The sequence below is a fragment of the Tachyglossus aculeatus genome, chromosome X2, assembly GCF_015852505.1.
Source record: "Tachyglossus aculeatus isolate mTacAcu1 chromosome X2, mTacAcu1.pri, whole genome shotgun sequence".
Classification (NCBI taxonomy): Eukaryota; Metazoa; Chordata; class Mammalia; order Monotremata; family Tachyglossidae; genus Tachyglossus; species Tachyglossus aculeatus.
This window is the reverse complement of record NC_052100.1, coordinates 30,572,727-30,588,139: the sequence shown is the minus strand read 5'-3', so window position 1 is coordinate 30,588,139 and position 15,413 is coordinate 30,572,727. Positions and strand designations below refer to the sequence as shown.

The 15,413-nt window shown below is 49.0% G+C and overlaps 1 protein-coding gene across 1 annotated transcript in view; it reads right to left on the bottom strand.

The window, feature by feature from the left end:
- Positions 1-15,413, bottom strand: part of ZNF407 (zinc finger protein 407) — a 258,339-nt gene that overhangs the window by 65,358 nt on the left and 177,568 nt on the right. Inside the window, exon 7 of the mRNA XM_038771411.1 lies at positions 602-780. Coding sequence (XP_038627339.1) covers positions 602-780 — 179 coding nt within the window. The remainder of the gene's footprint in view (positions 1-601; positions 781-15,413) is intronic.

The window sequence follows — 15,413 nt, the reverse complement described above, 5'->3', positions numbered from 1 at the left end:
GATAGAGGGAGAGAGAGACTGTCTCAAATTTGCCCTCTTGGATTGCCCTCGCAGAGGGGATGCATAAGAAAGGTATCCCGGGCTGGGCCCCTGGGCTGCTGAGGTAGCCTAGCCAGACGAGGTGATGGGCTGAGGGTTGCAGCTCCTCCAACCCCTTTGATCAGACAACAGAAACCAATGAACGAGTCGGCTCGCCACATTCTAGCAACTCTGGCAGGCAATAGAGGTTTGTGCCATCCCTACCCTCGGGCTTATCTGTGGCCTTCGCCTTGGATCAGTTGGCACCACCTCACCCTCTTTCCCCTCCTTTCCACTGCCACCTCCTAGAGAAAAGGATCGAGCCACTCTCTGCTTTCCCTTCTCAAATCCCACAGCTCCAGGTGCCCCCTGGTATCGGAGAGGGAACCCCAGGAGGGGAGGGGTTGTTCTCCGGGCAGATCCTGCCTGGGACAGTGGGAACCACAGTCCTGGGCCGGGATCATGCCAGAACGGAGCTGGAGTTGGAATCGTGTCAGAGCCAAGCCCGCACGGGAGCCGAGGTCGTGCTGGAGCTGAGCTGGAGCCGCGCCAGAGCCGGAGCTGAGACAGGAGAACGTCTTACCTGCATGCAGGTAAGCGAGGTCAGGGTTCTCGATGTCGGGGTGCTGCTCCTTCAGGTGATTGCGGAACTCCACGGGGACGTTGGTGCCGTAGTCACACTGGGGGCAGTTGTACATCTTCACGCCTTCGTGCTTGCCCGTGTGCAAGATATGCTTGCGGATGTTTTCAGCACAGTTGGACCTAAGCAGGGAGAGAGCAAGGAGACATTCAAATGTGGGTCAGCGAGTGTACACAGCTGGACAGATAGCCACCATCACGTGGCATTTATTTATGGAATTATTTCATGGCACTTCAACACATGCCTATCTCCTTCTCACATCAGCCATGAACCTGGCCTTCACTTTAACCAGTTTGAATACAACCATACTTACTCTGCCAGGCCAGCAGTCAATCATCCCATCCATTGTACTTATTAAAGAGCCCTTACTGTGTACAAAGCACTGTACTTGGCACTTAGGGAAGTACAATAGGATTATCAGACCCAATCCCGGCCCCCACCATTCCCTGAAACACCAATTAGGAATGAAAACACCTACAAGGCCCATCAGTCACCAGAAGAAGTAAACTCAGTGATGAAGATACATATTCTTTAAGGGTGGGTACGAAACTGGGAAAAGGGAGAGCAGAGCAAACTCTCACTGAGGGAGCAAAGAAAGAGAAGACAATCTTGATTCCAAAAATGGGGAAATCTCAGCAGGTAGTGGCCCTGGTAGCAAAGCAAAATAGAAAGCCGGTTCTGTCACCAACCACCACCACCCCTCACTCTTGCCAAACGCGGTCCAAGCAAGAGAGAGGGAGGAGCAGCCAAGCAGCGGAGCAAACAATGGTCCAGACCCAGAGGGAGCTGGGAAAGCCACAGCTGCTCTTGAAGAAGCTTGGGCTGAATTTCTTGGTGGGAAATGGGAGGAAAATGAGGCCAGCGGGGCCGTCGGGGGAGAGGGGCTTGTAAACTCTCATCGCCCCCAGTAGACGCCAATTTCCACTCGATGCCTTGAGCATGACGTCTGGGGATCCAGTCGTGCAGGTGTCCCACTCTCCCACGAGCAGCCTGGGCTAGACTGATGCCCCACTTACCATGGGGGCCTTCTGGTTCAATGGGAGGGTCTGTCCTCAAGGAGAACCCCGTGCTGCTGGTGCTCCAGGAGCAAGGGGGATTTTTCACACGAAGAGGACTTTTTGACTTTCTATAGGCCACATTCACCCACCGGGATTAAAAACCTCCGGTCGGAAAAACTTCCCCACTGAAGGTCCAGCCCCAGCCAAAAAAGCCGGGAAGAGAACATGGAGTTCCTGATCCCCACAGCCAAATCCTTTTCACTCAACCAGCAACAGGGATAAGCAGACACTGATTTGCAAGGGAAAGCTTGGGAAGACACAGGCATGCAAGAGGAGATTCTGTGTTAGGATACAGTGCAGTGGCCCCTTTGAACCCTAAGGACGGTAACCATCTGCGAGATCTCTCTCACCATCCCTGTGTCCTACGGTCTCTCCCACACCATGGACCGGGAAGATGGCAACTGCAACTGCAATATCACCCCCAATGCCTGGCACTGTTTTCACGTCTCCCTCTTTGGACCACAGTCTTCCCGAAGACTCTGTTCTGAGAGTCGCCCAATCTCTGATTACCACTTCCAGGCTGGCTGCAGCTGCCCACGGCTCTGCCACATTGAGAAGACACTGAACTGATTTTCTGATTCTTGCTAAAGGTTCCATTTTAGGGCACTTGTGCCTAAGGAGTATGTATTAACACCCACAAAAGTAGGAGGCAGCTAGTGTGTCCGCAGAGACACTTTAATTACAACCCTGGTAGATTAAAACTGTTCTGAAAAGAAGAATGGAATCGCAAGAATTGAGCCTGCTTTCATGAAGGAGTGCTCCAAGTCCTTCTTAGCAAAAGGAAACCTTGAAATGGAATGAGAGAAAAGAGGAGGACACAGAAAAAACGGTTCTGGCATTTGCGACCATTTGTAGGACAGAGAAAGATAGAAAAAGAACAAAAGAGTGGTGTCAAAAACTGGGATTCTTTATTCCACAAGTAGACGAGCACCATACTGGGTAACTACTGTGTGCAAAACGCTGTAATGGCGCTGTATTGGGGGCCCACTGTGTGCAGAATGATCCTCCCCACACCAGCAGCGGGATCCCCCATACCAACCTCCAGGACAAGCCTTTGCAGACTCTTCCCAAGTCCCAACACAGCTAAGAGACAAGGTCCATAACACTCTTCGGGCCCAGAGAACCCAGAAACAACAAGCCCACTTGGTCCCGCCGGGATGGGCCAAGGGGAAAGGGCGCTGACGCCACACCAGCCCCAAGGCTCAGATGCTAGTATCCTGCTTTGGTCCGCTCCCCAACCCTCAGAATCCATCAAGAGGCTGGGGAAGTGACCAAAGAGGGAAGGAAATTCATCTCCTCCCATGTTCACCCTTCAAAAGCCTGGGGTTTCAGGACAGTGGTACCCTGAAAGCTTCATGCTCCACAGGATTATGGCTAGTCTCCTGGCACAGCATATGCCCAGATCTTTTCCCCACTCATTTGGCTGGGATGTGGGAAAAGAAAAGACTGGGGTGTGGGACTTAGACCCATTCCTTCACCCTAGGACTGACTGTTAAAACAGACACAGGGGCCAGAGCGGCCCAGTGGGCAGAGTGGCCCAAGGACAGAGTGGCTTGTGAGTCCGGGGACAGTGGCCACCTTGGGCCTTACACCAAGGATTTCCACGTCGAGGAGAATCCGATATGTCTTACAGGGTGCGGGGACCGGACAAAATAAATATCAACTGTTACTCGAAGAATGAAAATTGTTCTTTGATTAGTGTGAAACTGTATGCTAGAGTCACCCCATTTCTTTTGTCTCTTGATATGCCAATTCTCTGGAACTTTCCATCTTACTTAGCCTGGAGTTTTCTTATCAATCCATCAATAACGAGAAGCAGCATGGCCTAGTCGATACAGCACAGACCGGAGAGTCAGAAGGACCTGGGTTCTAATCCTGGCTCCTCCGCTTGTCTTCTGTGTGACTTTGGGCAAGCCACTTCACTTCTTTGGGCGCCTCAGTTACCTCATCTGTAAAATGGGGATTAATATTGTGAGCCCCATGTGGGACAGGGACTATGACCAACCTATCTACCACAGTGTCTGGCACATAATAAGTGCATAACAAATACCATAAAAATTCTATTTATTGAGCATCTGCACTGTACAGAGCACTGTACTAAAGGCTTGAGAGTATAATAGAGTTAGTAAGCACAATCCCTGCCTTCAGAGATCTTAAAATCCAGTAGAGGAGACAGACACTGAAAAAATGAACACCTAGGAAAAAGGAGGAGAGGGGGAGCTATAGATGGATTGATGTTTAAAAAGTGGTATGTAAGTCAATACGTACACCAGGGCAGTGTGGCTCAGTGGAAAGAGCACAGGCTTTGGAGTCAGAGGTTATGGGTTTGAATCCCAGCTCTGCTGATTGTCAGCTGTGTGACTTTGGGCAAGTCACTTCACTTCTCTGTGCCTCAGTTCTCTCATCTGTAAAATGGGGATGAAGACTGTGATCCCCCTGTGGGACAACCTGATCACCTTGTAACCTTCCCAGTGCTTAGAACAGTGCTTTGCACATAGTAAGTGCTTAATAAATGTCATTATTATTATTATTATTACAGATGGTTTTGAGTCTACAAATGCATATTTAGTGAAGTGCCAAAGTGATACTGAGGTATTCATCCAGTGGAGATGAGAAATTTAATCAGGAAGACTTCCTGAAGGAGGTACCAGAAGTACTTTGAAGATGGGGACAGCTGATTTTTTAAATGCTATTTGTTATGAACTTACTATGTGCCAGGCACTGTACTAAGCAATGGGGTAGATACAAGATAATCAAGTTGGACACAGTCCCTGTCCCTCAAGTTGCTCTCAGTCTTAATCCTCATTTTACAGATGAGGGAAATGAGGTACAGAGAAGTAAAGCGACTTGCCCAAGGTCACACAGCAGACGTGTGGCAGAGCTAGGATTAATAATAATAATGATGATAATAATAATAATAATAATAATAAAACCCAGGTCCTCTGACTCCAGGTCTTTGCTCTTTCTGCTAGTCCACACTGTTTCTCAATTTGAAGGGGAGGGGAATGCCAGATAGGAGGGCACAAGAAAGAGGTCCCTGGCAAAAGAGATAGGAATGAGGCACAGGGAATAAGTTGGCTTGAGAGAAACTAAGACCATGAAGTAGGATGCTGCTGAAGAAGAGAGTGGCTAGGTATGAAGGTGAGAATGGGTGGAGTGCTTTAAAGCCAATGTTCAGGAGTTTCTGCTTGATGCAGACAGGAATGGGTAACCACTGGAGATTTTTGAGGTGGGGAAAAAAGCACCTCAGAATACAGAACAGCATTTTGGAAAGATGATTCAACCCCAAAGTCAAATACAGAATGGAGAGGGGAGAGACTGGAGTCAGGGAAACCAGTGAGACAGTTGACGCAGTAGGAAAGGGTGATATGGCAATGGCTTGGACCAGCAGGGTGGCTATTTAAGTGGCGAGGAAGGAGCAGTTCTGGAAAATGTTGTGGAGAGGAAAAATCGTCAGGATTTAGGGACAGACTGAAGATGGGGGCGGAAAGAGATGGGGGAGTCAAGAGTGATGGTGAGGTTGCGAGCTTCAGAGATGAGATGGATGGTTGGTGTCAACTGTGATGGGAAAGTGAGGGGGAGGAGGATTTGAGATGGAAGGTTTAGGCTTCTTGAGGTTAAGGTGTGGGCAGGGCTTGAATGTGGAAATGTTCTGGAGGCAAGAGGAAATAACAATTGTGGTATCTGTTAAGCATTTACTAAGTGCCAAGCACTGTACTAAGTGCTGGGGTCGATTCAAGGTAATTAGGTTAAGCATTTTTCCTAGCCCACACTGGGTTCACAGCCAATCAATCATATCTATTGAGCGCTTATTATGTCCAGAGAACTGCTTGGGAGAGCATAATACAACAGAATTAGCAGATATGTTCCTTGCCCAGGAAAAGCTTATATTCTAGAGGGTGATGCAGACAACAATATGAATAAATAATTTATAACGTATAATTTAAAGATATGCACATAAGTGCTGTAGGGTTGAGAATCAGCGTGGCTACATGGAAAGAGCACGGACTTGGGAGTCAGAGGTTGTGGGCACAGTACAGTGCCTAGTAATCGCTTAATAAATATCAAAACAAACAAACAAACAAAAAAAACTGTTTGGGAAGGTCTGGCCAAGCTAGACAGGGGCCACCCAGTTGGTGGGGCATGAAGCAGCATGTCCGGGAGCAGGCACTGGGGGAAGGCTCTGGTGGCAGTCCTCAGCAGAGACCCCACACGCCTGGCATGGGAGGTCCCGGAGTGGCAAAACCCACATTCATCCAGCCGCCTGAGCCGCATAAACTACCAAGGCCTCCTGGGACCCCACGGTCGACTTTGGAATACTTTGCCCGTTCGAACCTTTAAAGAAGTCACATCATGGAGAAAAACACAGACTCTGCAAATCCCACTCGGTCATCTCAAAAACAGAATTCACTGTGGCGCTCCCAGCTCTGAGCCCCGCTCACAGCAACGTTTCAGATAATCCGAGGAAAATGTTCACGGAACCAGGAGCCAAGATCAGTGTCTACGGAGATTCTGCCGGCCCAGTCAGAACCCCTCTTTTTTGGGATGGGCGTGCCCTCCTCTTCCCCTCCACCGCCCAGGTTCTCCCCAGAGAACGGTCCTTGACCGCGCCACGTGCCCAGAAGAACATGGTTTATTGGGCAGCTTTATAGACTCTGTTGGCATAAATCACCAGACGCTCCCACACTCTAATATTCTGCCCGAGGAAGAAATTCCATTTTAGCCATTTCAGCTATGCACGTTACCGTCGGCCCCGGGGCGAAGGTGGGGAACGGGCAGCGTCGCCAGCCTTCTCTCCCTCAGAAGAGAGTGTGAAGAGTCCCCCACCCCGGGCCAAAAACGGCCAGATCCGGCAGGAGTCTCTTCCCGACTCCTGTGTGGCACCTGCGTGGCTTATGAACTTGCCGGTTGGCGCTGACCCCATCTGCTCGCCCGCCTGCCCCTCGTCACTGGTCCATGCGGGACTCCCCGGGCAGCGTGGTCGCTTTTATGAGTCAGGTTCCGATGAATTCAATCGAGAGGTCCTTAGAGCTCTTATCAGTCTAAAACTATTTTATCACTTCTGAAGAAAACTAATAGAGCCGAGTCACTGAATGATAAGAGAGCCCTGAATTTCTTTAATAATCCATGTCCATTTCCCCAAAACGGCCTGTGTAATCCTTCTAAAAATAATAACCTGTTCATTTCAGGCCCCGCACGATGCTTCTCTTTGTCCCTTGTAAGTCTCTCAAATGTCTTATTTTAAAGGACTATATAGCACTCCCGGAAGACATTTTCCCATTTCTATTCTCTTCAACTCCTGTGAGCCCTTGTTCTGTGTGATAAGGCAATCTCCTTCGGGATCTGAGCTGTGTAGTTTCGCACCACGAGTGACAAGGACTCGACTTGAATAACTGCTGTGCACAGGTTGTAATTATGTCAGCTGGAGTGTTGAACAAGGAGCCTGATTAATGTGAGCCCGGCCCAGCCACAGTCCCTATCAAAACCTCCGCGCGGGCCGGCGGTGGGGACGGCTCCGACTCGAAAGACAAAACACGCCGCACCGTCCATGATAGATGAATTGCTCCAACAGTCTTCAGGCAGATGTTCCGGGACAGTATAATATACAATTACTCTGCCTTATCACCTTCCCAGAGACAATAAAGCTCCCTCCTCCTATAGCTCATGTGAGTGAAGGCAAAATTAGTTTTACTTTTACAACACTGACTCACTTATCATGTTGCCTTGATTGTGCTTTTACAGCTAAAGAAAACATATATTCCACTTTTAAACTAAAAAAAGCCCTTTTTGGAAAACTGCAGGCTTGTTTTCACACTCTCGTGCAGCCGAGCTATGGGTCCTTCAAGTGGGGGCCTGGCTAAAAATAGATCCGGCGGGTGTGCGCGTTCTTGTGTTTGTGTGTGGGTTTGTGTGCACATGTGTGGGTTTGGGTGCACACAGGCAGGGCGAGGGACTGTGTGCTTGTCCCCAGTCTGTACTGGCCTCATCTGGTTAGGCCGGTGGGCTGGGCTGTGCAATCAATGCAGCCATGAGCCATCTCAGTTTTCCAAGGGCCTAGAGAGATGATTAACCAGGAGGTGCTCCATCTGAACCCATAGGTAAGCAAGCCCCTGCTCCCACTCCAGGCTGCGGCAGCACCTAGGGATGCCGTTCAGATGCCTCCTACTCCTCGGGCATTTCCCCTGAGTGTGTGCACAGCCCATTTTTGCTGCTGAAGAGAGACAGAGAGGAAGAGCATTCAGGGAGGACGGGGAGGAGGCTCTCACCCTGGTCATTTTCTAAAATGCCTCATAGCCACGGCTCAAAAAGTACCTCACCTGGTGAAAGCAAGGAAGCTCAGAAGCAACTAGGTAGACATCGTTATTTTGTATTCTCCCAAGTGCTTAGTTTGGCACTTTGCACACAGTAAGCGCTCAATAAATACGACTGAATGAATGAAACAATCTACTAAGCTCAGCTCCCAGCAGGAAGGGAACCACGTGGTTTCTATTCCCAGCTCCGCCACTTGATTGCCGTGTGACCTTGGGTGAGGTGCTTAACTTCTCTGAGCTTCAGTTACCTCACCTGTAAAATGGGGATTAAAACTGTGAAACCCCGGTGGAGATGGGGACTGTGTCTATCCTGACTATATTGTATCTACCCCAGCACTTAGTACAGTACCTGGCACACAGTAAGTGCTTAACAAATACAAAATACAAAACAAAACCACAACAGAAAAACTCAAATCTGCTACTTTGCACCACTCCTCTCATAATCCCCTGACTCTGTGGTGAGCAGCTTTTTTCACTGGGGCTAAGATGTCACTTGAACCGCTGGTGAGTTACTGGATAGAAAAGGAGGGAAACCGAGACAGGGTGGAGGGGGGGACCCGAGAAAGCTGGAAGCACGATGAATGGGGCCCCCACAATGGTTGGACAGAAGGCCCTTTCAAGATGTTTGCAAATGCCCCTGGCAGGGTAAAACGAGCAATTAGCTATGTCCCGGGCAGCTCGCTGACTTGCCTTCCCTTGTTTATAGGGCAGGTTCTGCTGACCCACTGCCCTGCAAGATGCCCAGGCACAAATCCAGTGCCCTCTCTTGCTACCCGGGGAGTGCAGGGGGGCTTTCTCTGGCCACAATCCGTAAGCGTTGACTCCGGTACCCGCCTCGGCCTCGTCACATATCTCGCAGAAGCCACTGGTTGCCGGCTCTAGAGCGGAACACTGTCAGAAATACAGCCATTTGGGAGAGGGGGAGACCAGCGGCACACAAGAACAGACGGATCCGATGTTGGAATCAGTGGAAAACTGGGCAGAGAGAACAAGGCTGGAGCTGTCAGCCTGCAGAAACATAAAGCTGAGCAACAGAACTGGGGGAGGAACAGAATGCTAGGCTGTAAATATGGAAGGGGTCGGGTGATATCACAATAAGCCACCAGAGTGATGTTCTACTGGTTTATGATGTCACTAGAGTCTTTTGATATATTTAGAGCTTTTATAACACCCCGGAACACTTTATTGCTCTAGAAACTAGAGTTTGGTAACCACATATTTTTGTTTCTAGACAGTGATGTCACAAGCCAAAATAGCGGAGAGCAGCAGCTTCTGCGAACGGCTCAGAGAAGGGGGTCCCAGAAGACACCGTTGGCACAGAAAAGACGAGGCCCGGGCACAACCTCAATGTGATGCCAGGGCCTGGCTCGGCCACGGCGGGCATGGGGAGATGGATGGGGCGCCTATCTCACTGTTCCCTTCCACATCTACACTGCAGGCTGCACAAGCCAGTCCAGAGCAGACCGTTACAGCACAAAGGCAGCGTGGCTTAATGGACTGGGCACAGGACTGGGAGTCAGGAGACCTGGGTTCGAAACCCAGCTCTGCCAACAGCTGCTGTGTAACCTCGGGCATGTTACTTAACATCTCTGAGCCTCAATTTCCTCATCTCTCCTTTAGACTGCGAGGCTCATGTGGGACAGGGACTGGGCCGTATGTGACTGTAACTTTCCCAGGGCTTAGCACATACGAAGTGTCTAACAAATACCACGGTTATCCTAATTCTTCTTATTGTTGTTGTCGAGAGTGCAGCGTGGTCTCGTGGATACAGCAGGGGCCTGGGAGACAGAAGAAACTGGGTTCTAATCTCGGCTCTGCCACTTGTCTGCTGTGTGATCTTGGACAAGTCACTTCACTGCTCTGTGCTTCAGTTACCCCATCGGTAAAATGGGGATTATGACTGTGAGACCTATGTGGGACATGGTCTGAATCCAACCTGATTTGCTTGTATCTACCCCAGCTTTTAGTACAGTGCTTGGCACATAGAAAGCACTTAACAAATAACACAATTATTATTATTATTATTATTGTTGTTGTTATTCCTTTCCCTTGATTGCAAGCTCCTTGAGCTTAGTACTGCCCAGTTCCACATTGCAGAGGTGCACAGTGTTTGGCACACAGTAGGAGCTGAACTGACCAGCTTATTCACACAGTGAGCAGCGTGATCTTAGTCCTCAACAAATGCCAATCCTGAAGCCTTACACTGATTTCATGAGCTGTGAAGCTCTGTTCCTTTCTTCAGCTGTCACAAGAACCAATTAACCATCCTATTACACGGGACCTTGATTCTGTACAGCACTTTCTTTTATCCCCCCACTTTCCCACTGATGTAGGGAGAAGCAAGTCCCCTAGCCCCACGTTATGGATGGGGAAACTGCGGCCAGAGAGGTCAAGTGATGTTCCCGAGATCACCTCGCAAGACCAGGACCAGAGCTGGAGCTAGCATCCAGCTCTCCTGACTCCCAATCCCATAGTCTTTCCACAAGGCCACACATACCGCTTCCTTTTGGTAAATTGCCCTCCATTCGACTTTCCAGAACGGAGAGGGTTGAGGAATACGATTGAATGAATGACCTGACTCAGAAAATCTCCGTTTACGCCCTCAAGGAAAAACCTATGGCTCAGCACAAGGTAAATGCCTCTCCTGCTGAACAGCTCCTGACAGCTTACCCAAACTCCACCATCTCCTTACGCTAACACCTGTCTGTCCTCCTTTTTTAAGCAATGAGCCACTGCACTGTGGGGATGGAAAGAGCTGTGTACTGACGGCTCCACTGGGGTTTCTGCTCCATGTGGAAGGTGGAGCCCACTCAGCTGGGATAGACAGTTAGGGCACCATTTGACTCACCGGGAGGCCCCTGGCTAGGCCAGGGAGTGGAGCATCCTGACGCTGCGGGCCTGGGTGCTGACTCCTGCTTCTGGAAAAGCTAGGCCTGGAGTGGGTGGCTCCCCAATCTCAGATGAGGACAATCTGGGGCTTTTCTGATGGCTGTGGAGACTGAGGGAATGGGGAAACTGAGGCAAGAATGGGGGCTGGGACCAGCCAGGAGGGAGGATGGGGGTTCTGGACTGTAAGGAGGAGGAAGAGAGAACAAACTCTATCAACCCTTGGTTTTCGCTCCCTAGGACAGGTTGCTGGTTTGACCTCCAGCAGCTAAAATTGACGACGTCCAACTCGGCCCTGGGGCCTGATATTCGGAAGGGAATAGGGTGACTCGGGGGCGGGGGCAGTAGGGGCTGCTTGGTGGCAACGTCATTCTCCCAGATCCACAGAGAGGATGGGAACTGAGGGATGGGCTGCAACATGAAACTCTGGGCTCTTTCCATCAGAAAAACAAAAACCCTCAATGTCCGCCTTTCCCCAGAAGCTTGATCCCAGTCACCTCTCCCTCCGGAGGGGCGAAAGAGCTTCCCAGCTGCTTTGTAAGGTATAATGGCTGTGGTGTCTGAGGAATAGGACTTTATACAACAGACTACTGCCCCCTAAATGTTTTCTTTTTTTTTTTCTCTCCAAGGACTCAATTTTTCTGCCACAATATATCCTGGGATGCCTAACTGGTCCCCAAGGGATTGGCCGGAGCAATCCCTCTTAGGAAGGCCTTCCCCACAGGTATCTTTGGTCCTTTTCTAATGACTGGGTTTGGGATTAACAAGCGGCAGCAGGGAAAATAAACATGTTTATTTGGATTCTACTTTAAGAGACAGTAAAGGGAAAGTACGGTCACTGTGCTCAAAATGGCTCTGTAATTAATCTGTGATCCCTCTGCCTAATTCAGCTAGATCAACAAACAACTTATTGCATGGCAAACCAAAGCTGACACTTTGGAGACTCTTACACAAAAGACCTCAGAATAAATGTCCAGATTTTCTCTTACCAAAATTAATTTCTGTTGCTTGGGAGCTAGCGGAGACCTATCTGAGGTAAGGAAGGTGGGCCCGAATCTGCTTGTTTCTGGATTTCGCCACAAGTATGTCAAAAATCACCTCCGGAGGGGTTCCAATTTACCGGTCTTAATTTAGAGGCTTGCAAGGGACGTTTGTGCTGCCTCAGCAACTGAGGCTGCTGAGCTGAGTCCACCCACCCACCCACAACGGGCAGAGGGACAAGTAGCCCGGGATGACCAGGTGCTCCATACTCACTGGATCCTGAAATAACGTTAGAGACGATTGTCCTTATCACCTTGGTAGGGAATCATTCACTCAGAATTTAGAACTTTTTCTTTCCTAGTCAAGTTGAAACACTTCAGAGGCATGAAATGTTTCGGAATGGCTCAGTGGAAAGAGCACGGGCTTTGGAGTCAGAGGTCATGGGATCGAATCCCGACTGCCAATTGTCAGCTGTGTGACTTTGGACAAGTCACTTAACTTCTCTGTGCCTCAGTGGCCTCATCTGTAAAATGGGGATTAAGACTGTGAGCCCCCTGTGGGACAACCTCATCACCTTGTAATCTCCCCAGCACTAAGAACAGTGCTTTGCACATAGTAAGTGCTTAATAAATGCCATTATTATTATTATTATTATTATTATTATTATTATTATCTCAGCAGTTGGGCCCTCAAAGGGCAAAGGCTGGGCCCACTTAGAAAGACACCCGGGATTTAATATTCCAAGAGAAAGCACTAACTTTCTGGTTTACGGGACGCAGCCATCACGTGGCAGTGAAAACCAGAAGAGAAAACCTCTCCCAGGGTCCCTAAAGGCCACTTGCGCATCTCATGAGAACCAAGTGGACAACTGTTCAACTGGGCCGTTAGGACCAGCTGTGGCGTCCTAAGGCCTCTAACAGGGCAGGAGTGCTGTCCCGTGGTTCTGGGATGCCACTGCCAATGGTGAGGCTGCAACCTCATTCATGCAAAAACTCCTCACTCTCGGCTTTAAGGCTGTCCATCACCTCGCCCCCTCCTACCTCACCTCCCTTCTCTCCTTCTCCAGCCCAGCCCGCACCTTCCACTTCTCTGCCACTAACCTCCTCACTGTGCCTCGTTCTCGCCTGTCCCATCGTCGACCCCCGGCCCACGTCCTTCCCCTGGTGGAATGCCCTCCCATCACGCACCCGCCAAACTAGCTGTCTTCCTCCCTTCAAAGCCCTACTGAGAGCTCACCTCCTCCAGGAGGCCTTCCCAGACTGAGCCCCCTTTTTCCTCTCCTCCTCCCCATGGCACCCCCCGCCCCACCTCCTTCCCCTCCCCACAGCACTTGTATATATTTGTACATCTTCATTACTCTATTTATTTTACTTGTACATATTTACTACTCTATTTTATTAATGATATGCATATAGCTATAATTCTATTTATTCTGGTGGTTTTGACACCTGTCTACATGTTTTGTTTTGTTGACTGTCTCCCCCTTCTAGACTGTGAGCCCGTTGTTGGGTAGGGATCGTCTCTGTATGTTGCCGACTTGTACTTCCCAAGCGCTTAGTCCAGTGCTCTGCACACAGTAAGTGCTCAATAAATACAATTGAATGAATGAATGAATCCTCGAGGCAAAGGGTCACTGAGAGAAAATCTCCTGTGCACCGAAAGGCACCTTGCACTCACAGAAATCCAGGAGTTCCCCTTCCCAGGCCCTTGCTTGCCCTCTGGGGGAGCATAGCTCCACATCAGCAAGGATCTGGAAGAGCAGGTCCTGGCTTACGGGGCCAAAACAAGGGCAGGACCTCGGGCCTTGGGTCAGCAAACCGTGTTTTCCATCACTGGATGGTTCTTATTTCTACAGCGAAAAGAGAGGCTCGTTCTCAGCAGAAGCTTCAAGGGATCATTAGGCCGAGGACATGGAAGGGAAAACAGTGAATGCAACTACCCAGCAAGAGATAGTTGGCATAGGGGTCCTGGGCAGTTGGGACCAGGGCCGAGGGTCAGGGAAAGGATGTGTCCTGGTGGCCTCCGGCCACATGGACACCCACAGGTCAGTGTTGCTGTCAGTGGCAACTTCTGTGAAGATGAAGGACAGCCAGCTATTTCAAGCTTAAAACTTTGTTAGGGGAAAAAATTAATCTGGGTAAATGCAAACCAAAGTCACCATAAAGACCAGTACTTTAAATAATAATAATAATAATAATAATAATAATAATAATGGCATTTGTTAAGCATCTGTGCAAAGCACTGTTCTAAGCTCTGGCACTGCTTAAATGTCAGTACGAGCCAGGATTAAAAAGTTAAACAAAGATTATTTGGACTATATGTGTATTCCTGTTTTTAAAATGTCTGTTAGAATTACATCTTCTTTTGAAATTGACCTTTTCCATTATTGCTGATTCTAAATTAAACCAATGTTACTCCTTTCAAATTAAAGACATGATGAGCACAAAAGTCTATTCGTATCTGTTAGTTGTGGGCATTTTTTATTTCACCATGCGAACCCCTGGGGTCTTTTTCATTGATTTCATTTATTCATGTATTTATATTTCAGTCTTTAACTGCTCAACAAAGGGCTGTGACAACGTGGGCTACAAAAGGCCTTTCTATCTGTGGGCCAAACGGGCAAAATCCCAGGAAAACTGAGACTGGGAAGGGGAAAGGGCAAAATAGAGAGAGTGAGAGAAAGAAAGAGAGGATGGTCTAGAAATTCCAAGGTCTATCCCTTCCCTTAGAGCTCCCAAGAAAGCGTTCCTCTTCCTAGAAATTGGGGGAGATGAGGCTAGACCGGGAAACCTGCCTCCAGCTTGCCCAGGTCCTAAATTGGCTGGTGGCCTAGAAGTCTAGTTTCCACCACCAGGTCCCCTGCTCCTCTCTCATCCTAGTCACTCCACACCCGCAGAGGGCCAGCTGACACATCCAAACCATGGCCAGGGGATTCATCTCCGCCTTGGAGTCTTAAGCATCCCCATTCTCTATCAGCAGCATTGCTAGTGATGCAATGAACAAGTCCAGAGGGCTTGTGCCCCTTGCTTTAACAGTACTGATGATGATGACAATGATAACAATTATAATAGTAATCATAATGATGGTAATAATAAAAAATTACGGTATTTGTGAAGCACTTTAGTATGTCAAGCACTCTTCTAAATTCTAGGGCACGTACAAGATAATCTGGTTGAACCCAGTCCCTATGGCTCAGAGTCTAAGCAGGAAGAAGAACAAGTTCCTTATCTCCATTTTACAGATGAGAAAACTGAAACACAGAGAAGTTAAGTGGCTTGCCCAAGGTCACACAGCAGGCAAGTGGCACAGCCAGAATTAGAATCCAGATCCTCTGACTCCCAGCCCTGTGCTCCTTCTATTAGGTCACATTGCTTCCCCTTAGCATTGGAAGGGACTTACAAGATGAATCAATCAATAGCATTTATTGAGCATGTACTATGTGCAGACCACTGTACTAAGCGCTTGGGAGAACACAAATACAACAGAATTAGCAGACGCGTTCCCTGCCCATAATGAGTT